Consider the following 17849-nt stretch of genomic DNA (forward strand, 5'->3'; position numbering starts at 1 on the left):
AATACTGTTTGGGAACTTTGATTTCTTTGTAAATCTGGAATGAGCCCAACAAATTCCCAAGTTTCTGACGTGCTAAAAAATTTAAAAAAGGAAAGACTTTCATTCAGAGGTGATACAATAGATTTTGCCTCAAAGGATAAGTGCATTTAATAATGATTCATTGTGCCACTTTCTATCACTGTAGTCTCTTTGAAAGGACTTAACTTGTAGCTTTTTAAGGTAACTGTTTACTCATCGTACAGTTCCAAATTGAATATACTGGAGGAAAATGGTCAGTGATGTAAAAGGGCAGTTGATGAAGTCAGGTTTGAGAGAGTAGTTACTACTTTGGTTTTTGTTGTTAGGAAATTCTTTTTAGAATGAATTTTTTAACATCTAATTAATTTTTGCAGAATGAACGAGAGAGAATTCTTGAATACAAGAGGCAAGTGCAGAGTTTGGTGAATAAATCCAAGAAGATTGTGCAGTTGAAGCCACGTAACCCAGACTACCGGAGTAACAAGCCCATTATCCTCAAGGCTCTGTGTGACTACAAGCAGGATCTGGTACTGTATCCCTTTTTGGCTGATAATGAACATCATGTAAACTAGAACATGGCAAATGATTTAGTAAACAAACTGTTGAGCTGATAGGTGTAACCGCTTTGCTTTTCATCAGCATTTAAATTTCTTGGATGAAAAAGGTCTGACTTTCATGCAATTAAGAATGAACAAGCTAGGTTCTGGTTGGTTAATAAATTTGGTCAAAATGATTGTTATCAGTCCATTAAATAGCATTAATACTCATAGTTCAAATTAGCACAGAGAAGTTTCATTGATAATTTGGTTAAGGTTGTTATACAGATGCTTCCCAGCATCTACCCCTTTCTTTTGGTGATTGCTCACCCTTCCAGTGTCCGTCTGGGTCTTTAGGTCAACACTTGATCTAACAAAATGAGGGAATGTACAATAAGTCATTGGTATCCTGAGTTTTTTGCTGGATGGAGTATGAAATTGATGGTTGTGTCTTTTTCCTTCTCAGTACTGGGGCTACCTAAGTTTATTTCTGTTTTTTTTTTTCTTTTTTTTTTCTTAATAGTCTGCTTAGATGCATTTTCTGCTTATGTGCTCTTTCTCTTCACTGGTTCTCAACTATCCGGTTTTCCTGTTCTGTTATCTGTAAAACTCGTTTTACCTGATTCACTACATTGCACTCCTGCAGTGACCAGTAATTGACCACTGTGATTTGTGTTTATGGTCTGGGGTTTCTGCTATCCACTCTGTGTCTGTGGTCTTCTGTACCACCTTTTATTCCAGAGTCACAGAAGTTCAGGACTTGTTGCTACTATAAGCAAAGCTAAACAAATTTAGACAAGGGTTACCTGACTGCTTGGCAATTGCTTTTAGAGTTAAGCATGCTAATTTCTGCTCAGGTGAAGGTAAGCCCAGACAAGTCTGGAGCCCCTGCGTGGTCAGGTCAATGCAAATCCTGTGGCCTTTTACTAGTTCTATCAAAAATCTATCTGCTGGCTGTAGAGGTGTGATGGAATGAGAGAGTCCCGTCAGGATAAATGATAGGAGGAGCTTCCCCCTCTTGGATATTACTGAGTTTTAACCTGCACCATGGCCACACCCATGGCTGCAGGGTGTCAGGATTTCTGGAGGCTGGGTCTAGTGGATCTAGTTCTGCTGCACTTGCTCCCAGTCTCTTCGCAAATATGGAGGCAGCGCTAAGCATCCTTACACCCCCAGCTCACTGGCTTACAGCCATACATGTTTGCATAACTTACTGTGGCCATGTGTCCATGCTTGGCCTTCGAGGCTTGTAATGGCAAGCCCCAAGTTTGATGGTCAACTGGACTGGAAACTGCTCAGTGTGTTCTGTGGCTCCCCCTTGGTTTTCTTGGGTTTTCTTCACATGGAAACCAGATTCAGGGAGAAGGGGTTGGTCTCTTGCCCTGGTATGAAGCCAAGATGCACACCCAAACCTGGCAGCTGAGAAACAGTCCCACTTCTGTGATCTAGATGCATCTTCCTTGTCTGTCTCTCCTAGAAACCCCATCTTAGTTAACTAAAGAAAAAAATGTTTTTCTGCATTCCTTACAGAAAACAGTGCGCAAAGGAGATGAATGTATCCTGAAGGACAATAACGAGCGCAGCAAGTGGCTGGTGACTGGCCCCGGAGGAGTGGATATGCTGGTGCCATCTGTTAGTCTTATCATCCCACCCCCCAATCCATTAGCAGTGGATCTTGCTACCAAGTGAGTTGCTGCCCGGGTTTGGACACTTACCACGGGGATTAAATAGAATGACTTTGCTCAAAATAGCAACCAACCACAAAATCTGGTCTGTGCCTTGATCAGAGTGCCCCTGCACTCTGTGGGGGAGAGGGCGGGGATTAAGGACTAGACCCTTGTTTGAGGAAATTTACTTAAGTGAAGCTTGTTGGGATTTAGGCTGGGATCTAAAAATATTTAAAACTTAACTTTTATAAGGTTTTTCTCATCTCTAATAATGTAAGTCATGAATAAATTAATTTCCAAGTTTTTTTTCTAGTAGACAACAAGCCTTAACACACTCCATATCTGGTGGATATTTCTTGGGCTGTTTTGTAGCTATGCTACAAGGACAAACACATTTTGACCATGAAATTTCTTTTCTCATCTCAGAATTGAGCAGTACTACGAAGCTATTTTAGCTTTGTGGAACCAGCTGTATATCAACATGAAGAGCCTGGTATCTTGGCATTATTGCATGATTGACATTGAGAAAATCAGAGCGATGACTATTGCCAAGGTAAGACTCCAGTTGGCTTTACCTGTAGACTGGGAACATCCAGTGACCTGACCTCTGGTGTCCTGAACAGTGCTTGCTTTGTCCTGTGCAGATGTAGATTCTGCAAAACCGTGGGCCTTCCTTTTGCTGGGTTGCACAGTTATATATGGAAGTTGTTGTTTTATTAAAGGAGAAGCAAAATGCTTTCACATTCAAACATGATAGGGATAAATGGGAAAATTAGCTAGGGAGATTTATTGCATACTTGCTGTACTTGTTCCCGCTGTGCAAGGGAATGGATAGGCAGAGTAAGAGGTAGAATTTCAAACTATTCTGAACTTATGAAATGGCTATAACAAGAATAGATTAGCTCAGAGGGCACTTCTAGCACTGTAATTTTAGAGGCAGCCTGGGTAGTTTTTATTTTAAAATACGATTCCTTTGTATTTTTTCTATAGGGGTATTAGTTTGTTCCTTATGATTACCTAGTCACAAACCTTCCCCAATTGCTTCTTTTTTCAAAATTCTCTTCTTCCTCATTTCAGCTGAAAACTATGCGTAAGGAAGATTACCAAAAAATAATAACTGACCTGGAGATCCATTATCAAGAATTCCTAAGGAACAGCCAAGGCTCAGAGATGTTTGGTGATGAAGACAAGCGGAAGATCCAGTCTCAGTTTACTGATGCTCAGAAGCACTACCAAACCTTGATTATACAGCTGCCCAATCAACCAAGGCAGCCACAAACAGGTTTGTCATCCTTCGGGGTTTTTTTTTTTTTAGAGATTGTACTGCTTGGATTTCTTTGGGGGGTGGTGGTGCATTCTTTTTATGTGAAAATGTTCTCATTAATGTATGAATGGAAACATATTCAAGAATTGTGCTGCTGTTTTCCAACATAACAAAACTGGCCATGTGCAGGGAAGAGTATGTTTTGTTCTTCCTTCCTGTGGTGTGAATCTGGGAATAGTCCTCTGAAGTTCACGGAACTTGCTGGGAAAATGAGAGTAATTAGTCCATCTGTTATGTTTTCAGTTATTAGGAAGCAAAACTTCACTGCTGCATTTGACGAAACAAATTTCTCTTTTTGTGAAGGGGAGATTTCATTACTCGAAACAGCTGCCTAAGGGCTCAGATCTTCTACCTGGTCTCAGTTCTACAGATCAAATCAGTGCTTATGTCACTTTGGCACTGCATTGGCTTTATATATGAGGTGCTCAGTTCTCTTGCAGTTGACATTTATCCAATTCATTTTACAGTGGTCCCAACTGAGACCTGTCCTCTGGGTTCCTCAAACACTATTATCGTTAATGAGAGAAACCGAGAACATGAGAAGCAAGAGGCCTGGCTGCTGATGGAGCTCCAGAAACTTCGGCGTCAGATTGAAGCTTCTGAGATTCGGATGGTTCAAAGAGCTCCTCTTGGAGTGGATCAAGGGGCTGTGCATGACTTTTCAGTCAGAATAAAGGACTTAGAGGTAACTGTGGATGCTTTTCTTAGAGTCATACTGAGCTTCAGATGCTCAGTGTTGCAGAGCATGTTGCTATTGTATTTCTGATCAGCTGGGAAACACATACATCCTGAGCAGAAAATTCTCAATTAGAAGCTAACCGTGATGATTTGAATTGGAATTTAGCTCCTATGTAGAAAAAGTTGACTCTTGGATTTTAGAAGTCAAATTCTGTCAGGCAAAGAATACAGAAAGCGTGTTGTCAAGTGGACATGAGCTCATGTTAGGCCTCATCCAGGTTAAAGCACTATTAATATCCTTGCATGGACCCCACTTTGCCACCTACCTCTGAAGTGCTGTCTGTGGGATGCAGAGTGGATAGATGAGGCTTACAAACTCCCTCTCCCAGTTTTTAAGATTTGAAGGAGACTGGAGAGAAGATTAGTAAGAAAAGAGAACAGGTTCAGTATATGAGAAATTCCCCTGAGGCAATGAGGTTGCAAAGGTCTTAAGAGCAGCAGGACCTCTGCACGTCTACTGAGTGCAGTAGGCAGCTGGCAGTGAAGCGCTCTGCTTTCAACAGAGCTGTTTTAGAGTGGATGAGGTGCTCAAAGAGAGGTATTGCCTGTTGTGGACTGTGCAGAAAAGAAACTGCCCAATGTTACTTACCTTGAAGAAAGCAGGCTCTGACACTGGTTCAGTCCTCAGTCAGGCTGGTTAGATAACAGTGGACTATTTGGATAAGGAGACCAATTGCATATGTACTGTAGAATGATCATTCAGCCACCAAAAATGTGTAAATCGGGCATTCTCTTTCCTTAGGGTGTGCAGAATGACTCTCAAATAATGGCTGAAACCCTCAATAAGCATAAGGATTTGCTGCCTAACTTCAGAGGCTGTGAAAAGTATGTGTACTTGCAGTCAGAGATAAATGCCCTATTTCAAAAACTGGAAAATATTAATGGTGTTTCTGCTGGCTACTTAGACAGGTAAGAAAATGGAGTTCATAGCAATAAATCATTTACTTTCTTCCATAATTCTTAGTCTAGAAACCTGCCTTTTGTCACCAGTAGTGTAAAATTACACCTTCTTTCCTACAAATGCTGTACATGTGGGTAGAAACAGACACTTATCTTAACTTCTTCCCTTTTCTGGACGACTTTAAAAAAAAAACTGGCTACTTAGACAGGTAAGAAAACACTGATATTTCTTCTGTATTGTCTATTCTCTTTAACTAATGATCTGCAATTAACTAGAAATTTCACCTTTCCTGGCCCAGTCCATAACAGATTTTGTCTTGTATTATTTGTTTTAGCTTGAATGCACTGAGGTGTCTGCTCCAGATTATTCTACAAACAGAAGATGTGATCAGAGTTTTTGAAGTCAGGCTTTCTGAAGAGGAGACTGTTCCTTTGGATCTTGATAAAGTGGAGGCTTATCGGGCTTGTCTGAAGGTGAGAGGCCAAGACCCAAGGACACAGCAAGCCAAAACTGATAGCTGCCAGCACTGGGCTATTGAACTGGGTGAAACCTTTCTGAAACCACAGGAGATGGAAATGTGGATCCTGTTGTATTTTATGACATAGACATATGATGCTTTTGCAAATTATTAGAAGGAATTTATGCATTACTACTTCCATCCCCCCACAGAAAAGCCAGTGGCATGGAAGGTCTCCGTAACCCATTTCTGTACAAAATTATCTGTGTTTATTTGTATCATTTATGAAGCTAGATTTGAAGGAAATACCTCTTTTCTTGCAAAAAGACTTGTTAATTGGCCTTGTCATCTAGTTGTAACAAGTAAATTTGAGGGTTATTGCGTGTCCTGGTTTTGCCATAGAGTCCATTTCAAATCTTAGAGTGAGAACTATCCATCCTGTACAAGGGGAGAAGGCAGAGTAACTGCTTTGCTGAGCACAAAGTTGGCTTGCAGAACCAGTCTTTATCTGGCATTGAGCCGGTCCTTTTATGCACTTTGGGAGAATAGGGACTCTTTCATTCTTTCCTGTTCTCAGGTGTAGTAGGGAAAAAGTGTGTAGGTGGCACAAATGGAGCACAAACAGGTTACCATTTTATCATGTTAAATGAGAGCTGCAGTTGAGTTGTTGGGAGTTGTTCTTAGCTGGTGTAAATTTGAGCTACACAAAAAAAATGCTTGAGCATATTACCAAAGAATGCAGTCATCCCTGCGACTAGGTGATGCAAGGCAGACCACCGCCTGCACTACGTACGCCATTAGGCGATACCCCACAGTATGCCAGTATGTACACACAAACAAGTGTGTGTGTAAGGAAACATCTCCATGCAATATGTTTATAAAAATGTAAACAGGGGAAAAAAATATGTGCCGATTTTTAGGTAACATTTAAAAACTAGATATGCCAATCCTGAGGCTTGATTCTACAGCTATGGCAAGTGCAGGAATCTTTTATACTTCAGTGAAATTTTCTAGTCAATTGTTTCTATGAACAAGTAAGGCAGGCTCTGCCCTGTTTTTTTTTTTTGTTTTGTAACTACTCTACATAGTTCTTAGAAATGGAAATCTTAGCTACAAAATATGATGGCAGAGGGCTTTGGTTTAGCAAATTATTTAAGACTGAGTGTAACAACACATTCTAAAGTCCTACCAAAGTAGGTGTTTCACTTTAAATATATTAAGTCCTGCTGACATCAGTGTACATACCTTACTGAATCAGAAACAAAATCTTTAGATCCCAATACATTGTGCCTATTGTTTTATTCTTGAGAGGAATTTAACCATCAACATATGACAGCATTTTTGTTTTTCTCTAGAAAATGAAAGCAGACCTAAACATGAAGAAATCACTACTGAATGCCCTGGAAAATGAGCTACAGAAAACGCTTCAGATTCACTCACAGTCTTGCCAGTCATATACCCTGTATGACATGGACATTGGAAAATTCTGTGACAAAGTTACCCAGCTAATAGACCGCTGGCAGAGAGCTGATAAGCAGATAGATAACAGGTTTGATCATATTTTCTAATAGCTTCTTCCTTATTGCTATTGTTACTAAGATAATTTTAACAGTGAGTCTAAAAGAACTGATGTGCACTACTCATCACTTCCAAAGGACAAATTATGACTCAGGGCAGTAAGACTAGAGCAACTGTGAATAGGTTGAACATACTTTAAAAGGGATTGTGTAAGGCCAAGCAGGAAAATGTAGTTATTTGTGAAAATGTATAACCTATGTGCTAAGCAGTTGTTCTAATTATTTTTTTTAATTCTTGCTAATGTTCTTGGATTAAGTACTTCCAGTCAGCATTTTCCCCCTCAAACAAAGCAACCATGCTGATTCCTGAATACCATGTACCTGACAGTAAAAAAATTAACACTAAGAATTAAGTAAAAAAAAATCCCACAATTATTTTTTCTAATGCTTTATTTTACTGAAGGCATATTCTGATTGTTTGTGGGGTTTTTTTTGGGGTGTGGTGTGTTTTTGTTTTGTTTTTACTTCAGGCCAAAATCTAGTCCTAGTAATAAAAATTGGCTGGCTACTAGTGGTTTTGGTGAAAATTGAGAACAAGAATACTGAAGTCAGTGAACTTGACTCTTATAACTGCAAGGTTTTATCCATCCCTCAGTTGACAGGAAGTGGCAGCCTTTGTGTATTTCAGAGTTCCTCAAAAGTGAGGCACTAAAACCCCATGTTGGCTGACTAATGACCAGGACAATTGTCATTTATTTGAAATTTTTGTTCAGAATCTCCTTTTAGAGCTTCCCATAGTTTTACATAGTTTATTACCGTGTCTTATTTCTGAAAAATGTTTAAAGAGAGACAAAGAGAATGCACTTTCCATTTTGACAATTTTCTTTGTTGGTTTTTTGTTTTTTTTTCTCTAGATCATGGGATTTAGAAAGGCAGATCAAACAGCTGAAAACTTACCGAGATCTCTACCAGGCTCTGTGCAAATGGATCTGTGATGCCAAGCGCAGGCAGGATTCTATTGAGTCCATGAAGCTGTGCGATTGCAACGCTATCATGAGATATCTACATGATCAGAAGGTATTCAGCACCTGAATGAGTTGTCTTCAAAAACCTGGATTTTAAATTGTTTTGCTATTCAGAAAATATCAGTATCAATGCAGCCTACAGTACAGTGGCCTGTTTTGAATTATAAAGTACGCAAGCTACCAAAAAACACCACATGGGTAGAAGGCAGGAGAGAGGATATTATCCTCATTACTTTGTCAGCACTGCTATAGATTATGAACAAGACTCTTTTTTTGCTCCTGCATGATCACTGACACTTACACATACCAGTTTTGAATTAATTCAAGGGACTGTGTGATGGTGCAACTTATGGGACAAATTATACCATAAAAATAAAAAGTGACGAAATACATCTAAGCTAAAGTCAAGGAACTTTCCTCCTCAGCCCTGGGGGTTGTTCAGTTGCTAGGTGTTCTTGCTGAGAACAACCTTCTCATGCACAGGAAGCTTGCCAGTGTAAAAACTGCGCAGCTACCATTTGGGTCTAAACCTCTGGGGTTGCAGTGGTCTCATCTGGTGCCTTCTGATGGAGGCAACATGTACAGGAGGAGATACTGGCGAATCTTGAGGGAGTTCTTCACAGCTCACTTTTTTCTTGACAGAACTTGCACAATGAAATCTGTGGGAAGCGAGACAAAGTTGAGGAGCTTCTCAAGCACGCAGATCAGTGCTCAGCTGCAATTAAGGTACTTGGATTTCAGCATTTTTATGGGGTGTGGTTTTTCATGGTCAGGCTCATCCCATTGTCTCTACTCTCCTGGCAGGTGAAATGTCAGCTCCCTGGTGTGTGTGTGCAGAAATTGCTGGGGTGAAGCACTTGTGTGTACAAAAATATAATGAAAGCAATTTGTGTACTTGTCACCTGAAGACCACAGAATGATGCAGGAGATACCAGTGAGAGCTTCTCTTCAGGAGAATCAAAGCCTCCTTCTAGCCAGACCACACTTTCCAGTTCACATGTTAAAAAATCAAGGGAGTAGAGAAGAGATTAGTAGCTTAGAAATTAGGTCTGATTAGGACCTGGTCTAGGAGGCAAGACAAATGCAGATTAGCAGGAGGAATGGTGTTCAATAGCCATGAAAACCAAGATGATATAAAGGGAATGATTTTGTGGTCTTGGCAGTTTTGTCATCTTTATATCCATGCTTTCTCCAGCTCAATCTTACTTTCTGTGACAAAGATCTTGCTATATACATGGTGTGGTGTATGTGATATGAAAGAAATACAGAGACAGTTATTTCTGATGAAGTTTTGGTTGATAACAGTACCCAGACCAGTTGATCCCATGAATCTTTTTCACCTAGGGTTAGCCATCAACTGATGGAAAAATGCATCTTCCCTTTTTTGTAAAATTTTTTTTCTCTTTTTCCCTTTGTCATTCTCCTCTATGAGTCTCCACAGTGGTACTTGAATTGATGAGCTTCTGTTTATGATACGGGCTCATCTGTACATGGCCAGAGATATAAACAAGGAAAAGGTAGCTTTTCATTTAAAAAAAACCCCACAAAAACAAACAAACAAAACAAAAAAAACCCCAACACAAAACAACCCCAAAACTTTATTCACATTTTGGGAAATGCAGATTGCCAGAGAGATCCTTGGCAGTTGCTAAATGGGTCTTACCTTTCCCTGTTGTTTTACAGGATTATGAACTACAAGTTGCTTCCTACAGTTCTGGATTAGAAACATTGCTCAACATACCTATCAAGAAGTGCGTGGTTCAGTCTCCTGCAGTGCTGATTCTGCAAGAGGTATCTTTCTTCCCTCCCTATCAGTCTTTTGAATTCATTTGTTTGTCCATGTGAGCCATTGTGAGTCATAGCCAGCTGTATTCTAATAATTAGCACCGTCATTGGTAATGTGTACTAAGCATGTAAGCACAAGGAATTAGTGCAGAATAGTCACTGTTCTGTAAAATCATACCTGGGCTAATTTAGACAGTAGATTAGCCCTCAGGAATTTACCTCATTCCTATTCAACGTCCATTGCATACATATTGTGAGAAAGTAAGATTCATGCTCCAAGTGGTTTAGTCACTTTCAACCTGGGAATTAACCGCTATTAAAAGTTTAACTTAGGTTACTTGTGACTGTCAGACAGGAAGAGCATGATGAACCAGGGGACGAAGCCTTGGATTTAACATTGCAGCAGCCGTGGAGGAAAATAATCTTGAAAAAGAAGGTGTAGGTTTACCGGAAGGGAGAACTTATACATTTGGGGTCCCCAGAAAGTCATGTAAATTTGTGAGGAGGGGAATTTGCTTTTTACTTTGTCAAGTGATATGTTTTCTCAAGTGGATTGGAATCCTTTAAGTGATCTGAGATATAGGTGCGTTCCTATCTAACTCTGTAGTACAAGCAGCTAACAATACTCTTTCTTTTCAAGGCTAGCGAGGCTCAGTCTCGCTACATAGAGCTTCTTACAAGATCAGGAGATTATTACAGATTCTTAAGTGAAATGTTAAAGAGCATGGAGGACTTGAAGGTAATCTGACTCTTTCATTTTCTTTACCTTCTATTTTTATCACGCGTTAGCAAGTTATCACTGATCAAATATTTTCTGCTTAAGTACAGTGCAAAACAGTCCACAGAATTAAATCCTGAGCTCAGTGGTCTCCCATGAAGGAGGCATATAAGTAGTTTCATGCATCTTTTGTTAAAGAGTACAGTATCTTGCAAAGTTACCTTCAAGGTCATGTGTGAGGTGGAGAACATTAGCCCTCTCGGTAATTAGGAGGTGGTCATCAAAGCACGCAAGAGGTCCTTCTCTGCCCATCAGAACCTTGACCTCAGTGAGAGCACAGTTATCTTGGTGCTGAAAACTTGCTCCTCTTGATTAAGGGGCCACACATAATTTCAGGCCATATCTACGGTGTTTCAAATGGAGTAACTCCTGATTTGATTCAACTCAGTGGAAACAGAGGCCCATTTAAGAGGTCACATATATGGAATGGGATTCACCTGTTTGAAAATTGTGGAGGTTCTAAATGAGGCTATTTAATACTTTGCTGGTAAACTCGTGGTACATCAGATTTTACTATCTGTATTGCATCTCCCTCACCCCGCCAAGTACCATTTCCCCTCTGAAAGTCATTATGCTGATTTCTGAATAAGGTTTGACTCTGAATAATTAAGGATTCCAGAATTTGTCATGATAACATTAAATAAAAAAGGAGCTCTCACTGAAGCAGAAAAAAGAAAGTTTTGTAAGTTCTCAGTGTTACAAATGTATATTGTGTTACATGTGATGATTTTTGAAACAGTTGAGACAAATGTTTATGTGGGTTTTTTGTTTGTTTGTTTTTCTGCTATCATTTTGCAGATGAAAAACACCAAAATTGAACTTCTGGAAGAAGAACTTAGGCTTGCCAGGGATTCAAATTCAGAGACAAACAACAAACATAAATTCCTGGAGCAAAATCTGCAGAAGTATCAGATGGACGTTTCTCAGCTGAAGGCAAAGCTGATGAGTTTGGAGGAGATGAAAAGACAAGCTGAAATGGATGGAAATTCTGCTAAGCAAAACCTGGACAAATGCTATGCTCAAATAAAGGATCTAAATGACAGAATAACCAGGCTGACTTATGAGACTGAAGATGAGAAAAGGAAAAGGAAGTTGCTGGAGGATAGATATGAGCAGCAGAAGAATGACTATGACCAGCTGCAGAAAACAAGACAAAACGAGAAAGACAGCCTTGGTTGGCAAAAGTTAGAGTCTGAGAAGGTCATCAAGGAGAAGGAGTACGAGATAGAAAGATTAAGGGTTCTTCTTCAGGACGAAGGCACACGGAAGAGGGAATATGAAAATGAGCTGGCTAAGGTAAGAAACCAGTTTAACGAGGAGATGAGTAATTTAAAGAACAAGTATGAAACAGAAATTAATATTAAGAAGACCACAATCCAGCAGATAGCTGCACAGAAAGATGATGATGCAAAAGGCCTCAGAGCCCAGGTTGACAGACTGACAAGAGAAAACAGAGACCTTAAGGATGAGATTGTGAGGCTGAACGATGCCATTCTGCAAACCACAGATCAACGGAGGAGGGCAGAAGAAGATGCTCTTCAGCACAAGGCTTGCAGTTCTGAGGTGTCACAGCAAAAGCATCAGTTAGAGCTGGAGCTGAAACAGATCATTCAGCTTCGTGGTGAAGACAACTCAAGATACAAGCAGGCTCTTGAGGAGGCTGCCTCAACTATTCAGGATAAAAGTAAGGAGCTGGAAAGGCTAAAGGTTCAGCTTCAGGAAGAGGCTAAAAGCCGATGGGAACTTGAGAATGAATTGGCTAAGGTAAGGAACAGTTATGATGAGGAAATTATTAGTTTAAAGAACAAATATGAAACTGAGATTAATATCACAAAGACCACAATTCACCAGGTCACGATGCAAAAGGAAGAGGACACAAATAATTATAGAACACAGCTTGATAATGCCATGAGAGAAAATAGAAATTTGTGTGAGGAAATTAGGAGACTGAAGAATACAATAAGTCAGACAACAGATAACCTACGAAAAATAGAGGAGAATGCTCAGCAGCAGAAGGCAGCTGGCTCAGAGCTTTCTCAGAAGAAACAGCAGCTGGAGATTGAGCTAAAACAAGTTATTCAGAGGCACTCTGATGAAAGCATGCGGTACAAACAGTCACTTGATGATGCTTCTAAGACCATTAAGGAAAGAAACAAAGAGATCGAAAGGCTGAGAAAGTTGTTGGATGTAGAAACAAGTCAGAGAAAAGAACTAGAGGATGAGAACAGTCAGTTAAAGAGAGTCCAGTTTGACCTGCAGAAAGCAAACACGAGTGCTACTGAGACAATTAACAAGCTGAGGATCCAAGAGCAGGAACTGGCCAGACTGAAAATTGACTATGAAAGAGTTTCGCAAGAGAAAAAAGGGAGGGATCAAGAAAGTGCAAAGTTCCAGAGCACTGTAAAAGACTTGCAAATCCAGAAACATAAGCTGGAAGAGGAACTTTGCAGGCAGAATAAAAACGTAATGGAGGAGACGTCCAGGAGGAAGAAATTGGAGGAGGAAATAGAAGGAATGAGGAGATCTCTCAGAGAGCAATCGGTTAAAATAACTAATCTCACACAGCAGATAGAGGAAGTGTCTATTGTAAAGAAGAGAAATGAAGATGACCTTAGACACCAAAGAGAAGTATTAGACGGTCATGTGAGAGAGAAGCAGAGATACATGGAGGAGATAAGAAAATACACATCTGATATTGAGACTTTACGCCGTCAGTTGGTCCAAGAACAGGAGCAATTAAAACAGGCTCACCTACGATATGAGCACTTACAGAAAACCTCTGAGGAGAAAAGCAAAAACTTGAATGAGTGCAAAATAGAAATTGAAAGGCTTCAGTCTCTCACCGAGAACCTAACCAAGGAACACTTGTTACTGGAGGAAGAGCTACGAAATGTTAGATTGGAGTACGATGATCTCAGAATGGTCAGAAGTGAAGTTGATGAGAAAAATACTGCCATTGCTGAACTAAAGAATCAGCTTCAGACGAGCAGCAAGCAAACCCTGGAACTTCAGGGGTTGATTAATGATTTACAGAAAGAAAGGGAAAAATTGAGACAGGAAATTGAAAAATTCCAAAAGCAAGCTCTAGAGGTATTCACACATATTTTGATCCCAGCTTTACTGTCTCTCAGATACATAATTAATTGCAGTGTCCGTTTGAATCAACTTAATTCACACTTTGCTGTTTAGTTTGCTGTACTTGTGACTAATATCCCCTTTACGGCCCTTCTTGTTCATTTTTAAACAAAAATGGCAGGATTTGGCCACTTTCCTAGCCTCTTTACTCCCTGGGAGCTGTGATAGGGAGCCATAAGCTGTCTTATTGTCTTGCTGAGCCTTGCCCTCAGCCTCTGCCCCGGGAGAAACCCTGGGTCTGAACCAGTCTCCCCCAAATCATCCTGGGAGAAGATGGAGTACCACTGTGCTTTAGCTGTACCCTGCTGGCTGTGTGCTTCCCCAGGCTGTTTCAGTCAGAAGGGGCTAAAACAGTTCTTTGAGGCAGACCTGAGTGCTATCACAAACTAAACCAGCTAAAAACCCCAGAACCAACACGCTGTCAAAGTGCTTCTTAGCTGGGTAAGGTGTTGACTACCAGTGAGGATTAAAGATGATGTTGTCAGCTGTACCTAAGGTACTTAAAGCCTACATTTCATTGACTGTTTGGGGGATTTATGTTCCAAAGTCACTAAGGGCACTTGCAAATTTTACTGTTGGCCCTTGTTGCTTAAACTTGAGGCAACAACATAAACAAGTTAAAGAAAACTTTTTTTTTAATTTTATTCTTCTGCCTGATTTCTTGTCCAAAGAGATACTGTTTAAATATATACAAGTGAGCACTTGTGAAAATGTTTCTTTGCTTTTTCCTGTACTTGCCCTTTATATTTCTTTTCTCATGCCCATTCTCAGCTATTCTTTCCTTTATTCAATTTTTCTTTCCTTTACTTAAAAAATCTTAATACTGATTTTTTTAAAAATACTAACATTTAGGATTATCTGACATCTGTGCATATATATATGCATGCATTACAAATATATAAACTTGTATTCCATTTAATATGGACTGTATGGAAGTGTGCATGCTTGTAGGTGTTTGTGTATATGTATACATGTATGAAGACATTAAGTGAATTAAATTGTAAAGCAACACAGGTAAAACTGTTTGGAGTAACATGTAAAACTAATAGGGGAATGAAAAATAAGTCATATATTTCATTTTTATCCATTTATGACCAGTCTTTAGCTGATACAAATTCTCCCAGGTTAGTAGGATTATGCTAGGGTACATCTGCTGAGCATCAGACTCTTAATGAGTTTTGAATGCTCTGTGTATATGAGATCTGCTAAAAAGTTATAAAGAGCTAACTAAATCAGCAGAAAATCAAGGCTATGGGTAACAGAATGGAGTGTCCAGTGGCACTAGAGACACTATCAGTGAAGCGACAATGTACCTTCATTGGTTTATGTGTATCCATGGTCTTGGGTAAGGCACTGCTGTGACTAGAATGTTTTCCAGTGGCAGCTTGCTGCAGGTTAAATGACAGGCTGAAAAGCATTTTAAGTGGAGAGCATAACTCTAACTAGCATAAACTCTAACCATCCTTTCCTGGTTTATTTCTTCTTTAAAATTGTAGGCATCCAATAGGATCCAAGAATCCAAAAATCAGTATAGTCACATTATGCAAGAAAGAGAAACCTTGCTGATAAAAATGAGTGCTTTGGAGCAAGACAAAGCCAGGCTGCAGAGATTGGAAGAGGAGCTGAACCGTTTGAAAGTTACCCTGGAATCAGAGTCTCGTTTGAAGCAACGCCTGGAAAGTGAGAAGCAACAAATCCTGAATGACCTCAATCAGTGGAAGAGCCAGCACTCCCGGACAGAGGAATCCATAAGGAAGATCCAGTGTGAGAGAGAGAAGAGTGAGAGGGAGAAGAACACCCTGAGGAGTGAGATTGAAAGGCTGCAGATGGAGATCAAACGGATCGAGGAGAGATACCGGTGCCGACTGGAAGAGACTGCTGTCAAAAACCAGTCAGAGTTGGAGTCTGAGCGTCTCAGGCTGCAAAGAGAAATTGAGAAACTCAAGCAACGCCCATATGGGTCCCACAGATCTACACAGACTGAGGAAGACTTTTGTATTGATGCCTCCAAGTTGCTGTTCAGTGGGCTGCGGAAGAAGATTACAGCAATGCAGCTGTATGAATGTCAACTGATAGACAAACTCACACTGGATAAACTGCTGAAGGGGCAGAGGTCAGTGGAAGAAGTCGCAGCTGACATCGAACCCTACCTCAAAGGGGCAGGGGCTATTGCAGGGGTCTCTCTTTCGCCCAGACAGAAGTACTCTTTTGTTGAGGCCAAACGGAATCAGCTGCTTACAGCAGAAAATGCAGTCCTGCTCTTAGAAGCCCAGGCAGCAACAGGAGGTGTGATAGACCCACACCGAAATGAGATATTAACGGTGGACAGTGCTATCGCCAGAGATCTGATCGAGTTTGATGACAGAGAACAAATCTATACAGCAGAAAAGGCTATTACAGGTTTTAAAGATCCTTTCTCTGGCAAAACCGTGCCCGTATCTGAAGCTATCAAGAAAAACTTGGTTGACAGAGAAACTGGGATTCGTTTGCTTGAAGCCCAGCTGGCTGTAGGAGGGATCGTTGATCCTGTCAACAGTGTTTTCCTACCCAAAGATATAGCTTTATCTCGTGGGTTGATTGACAAAGACCTGTACAGGATCCTAAACAACTGCCAGGGCACTACAAAGAACTTCATTGATCCCACCACCAAAAAGGCAGTCACTTACATGCAGCTGAAGGAAAAATGTAGGATTGAGCCACACACTGGTCTGCTTCTCCTCCCAGTGCAGAAGAGGAGCATGTCATTCCAAGGAATCAGGCAGCCTGTCTCAGCAGATGCACTGCTGGAGGCTGGAATTATTAAGGAATCAACAAGGAATGACTTGGAAAGAGGTGCAATTACAGTGGAAGAAGTGAGTGAGAGAATTATTGATTTCCTTCAGGGCTCTAGCTGTATTGCGGGTATTTACAATGAAGCTACTAAAGAGAAACTTGGCATTTACCAGGCTATGAAAATAGGTTTGGTTAGACCAGGGACGGCCCTTGAACTCCTAGAAGCCCAGGCAGCCACTGGGTTCATAGTGGATCCTGTCAGCAATGTGAGGCTGCCTGTTGAGGAAGCTTACAAAAGAGGCCTTGTTGGAATTGAATTTAAAGAGAAACTTCTCTCTGCTGAAAGAGCTGTCACTGGGTACAAAGACCCCGAAACTGGAAACATCATTTCTCTGTTTCAAGCAATGAACAAAGAGCTCATAGAGAGAGGCCATGGCATTCGTTTGCTGGAGGCCCAGATTGCTACTGGAGGAATCATTGACCCCAAAGAGAGCTACCGCTTGCCAGTAGAGACAGCCTACAAGCGTGGCTACTTCAATGAAGAGCTCAATCAGATCCTTAGTGATCCAAGTGATGACACCAAAGGGTTCTTTGATCCCAACACAGAGGAGAACTTGACATACTTGCAGCTGAAAGAAAGATGCATAAAGGATGATGCAACAGGGCTCTGCCTTCTACCCCTGAGAGAGAAGAAGAAGGTGGTGCACACCTCGCAGAAGAACACCCTTAGGAAGCGCCGGGTTGTCATTGTAGATCCAGAAACAAACAGGGAAATGTCTGTGCAGGAGGCGTACAGCAAAGGCCTCATAGATTATGACACCTATACAGAACTAGCCGAACAGGAGTGTGAGTGGGAAGAAATAACTATTACAGGATCGGATGGTAGCAGTAGAGTAGTCCTTGTCGACAGAAAAACAGGTAGCCAGTATGACATCCAAGATGCTATTGATAAAGGTCTGGTTGAGAGGAAGTTTTTTGACCAGTACCGTTCTGGCAGTTTAAGCCTGACGCAGTTTGCAGACATGATTTCCTGCCGTAACGGCACTGATGAGGTGTTTCGGCATGAGTCGGTGACTCGCTCTCCCACAGTGCTGAGTGTCAGGAGTTCTTCCTCGCTGATCAGGAGCGGTTCTTTCTCAGAGATGCCAGAGGAGTGCAGTCCCATTGCAGCCATATTTGACACAGAGAACTTGGAG

At 40.8% G+C, this 17849-nt stretch overlaps 1 protein-coding gene across 1 annotated transcript in view; it reads left to right on the forward strand.

Moving 5' to 3' along the window:
- The window catches only part of DSP (desmoplakin), a 29078-nt gene that overhangs the window by 10532 nt on the left and 697 nt on the right, over positions 1-17849 (forward strand). Inside the window, exons 10-23 of the mRNA XM_009885427.1 lie at positions 393-545; positions 2085-2239; positions 2648-2774; positions 3299-3503; positions 4013-4230; positions 5026-5192; positions 5519-5657; positions 6997-7190; positions 8073-8235; positions 8826-8909; positions 9867-9974; positions 10609-10707; positions 11545-13836; positions 15378-17849. Coding sequence (XP_009883729.1) covers positions 393-545; positions 2085-2239; positions 2648-2774; positions 3299-3503; positions 4013-4230; positions 5026-5192; positions 5519-5657; positions 6997-7190; positions 8073-8235; positions 8826-8909; positions 9867-9974; positions 10609-10707; positions 11545-13836; positions 15378-17849 — 6576 coding nt within the window. The remainder of the gene's footprint in view (positions 1-392; positions 546-2084; positions 2240-2647; positions 2775-3298; positions 3504-4012; positions 4231-5025; positions 5193-5518; positions 5658-6996; positions 7191-8072; positions 8236-8825; positions 8910-9866; positions 9975-10608; positions 10708-11544; positions 13837-15377) is intronic.

This window comes from Charadrius vociferus, unplaced genomic scaffold (genome assembly GCF_000708025.1).
Source record: "Charadrius vociferus isolate BGI_N301 unplaced genomic scaffold, ASM70802v2 scaffold375, whole genome shotgun sequence".
Lineage (NCBI taxonomy): Eukaryota > Metazoa > Chordata > Aves > Charadriiformes > Charadriidae > Charadrius > Charadrius vociferus.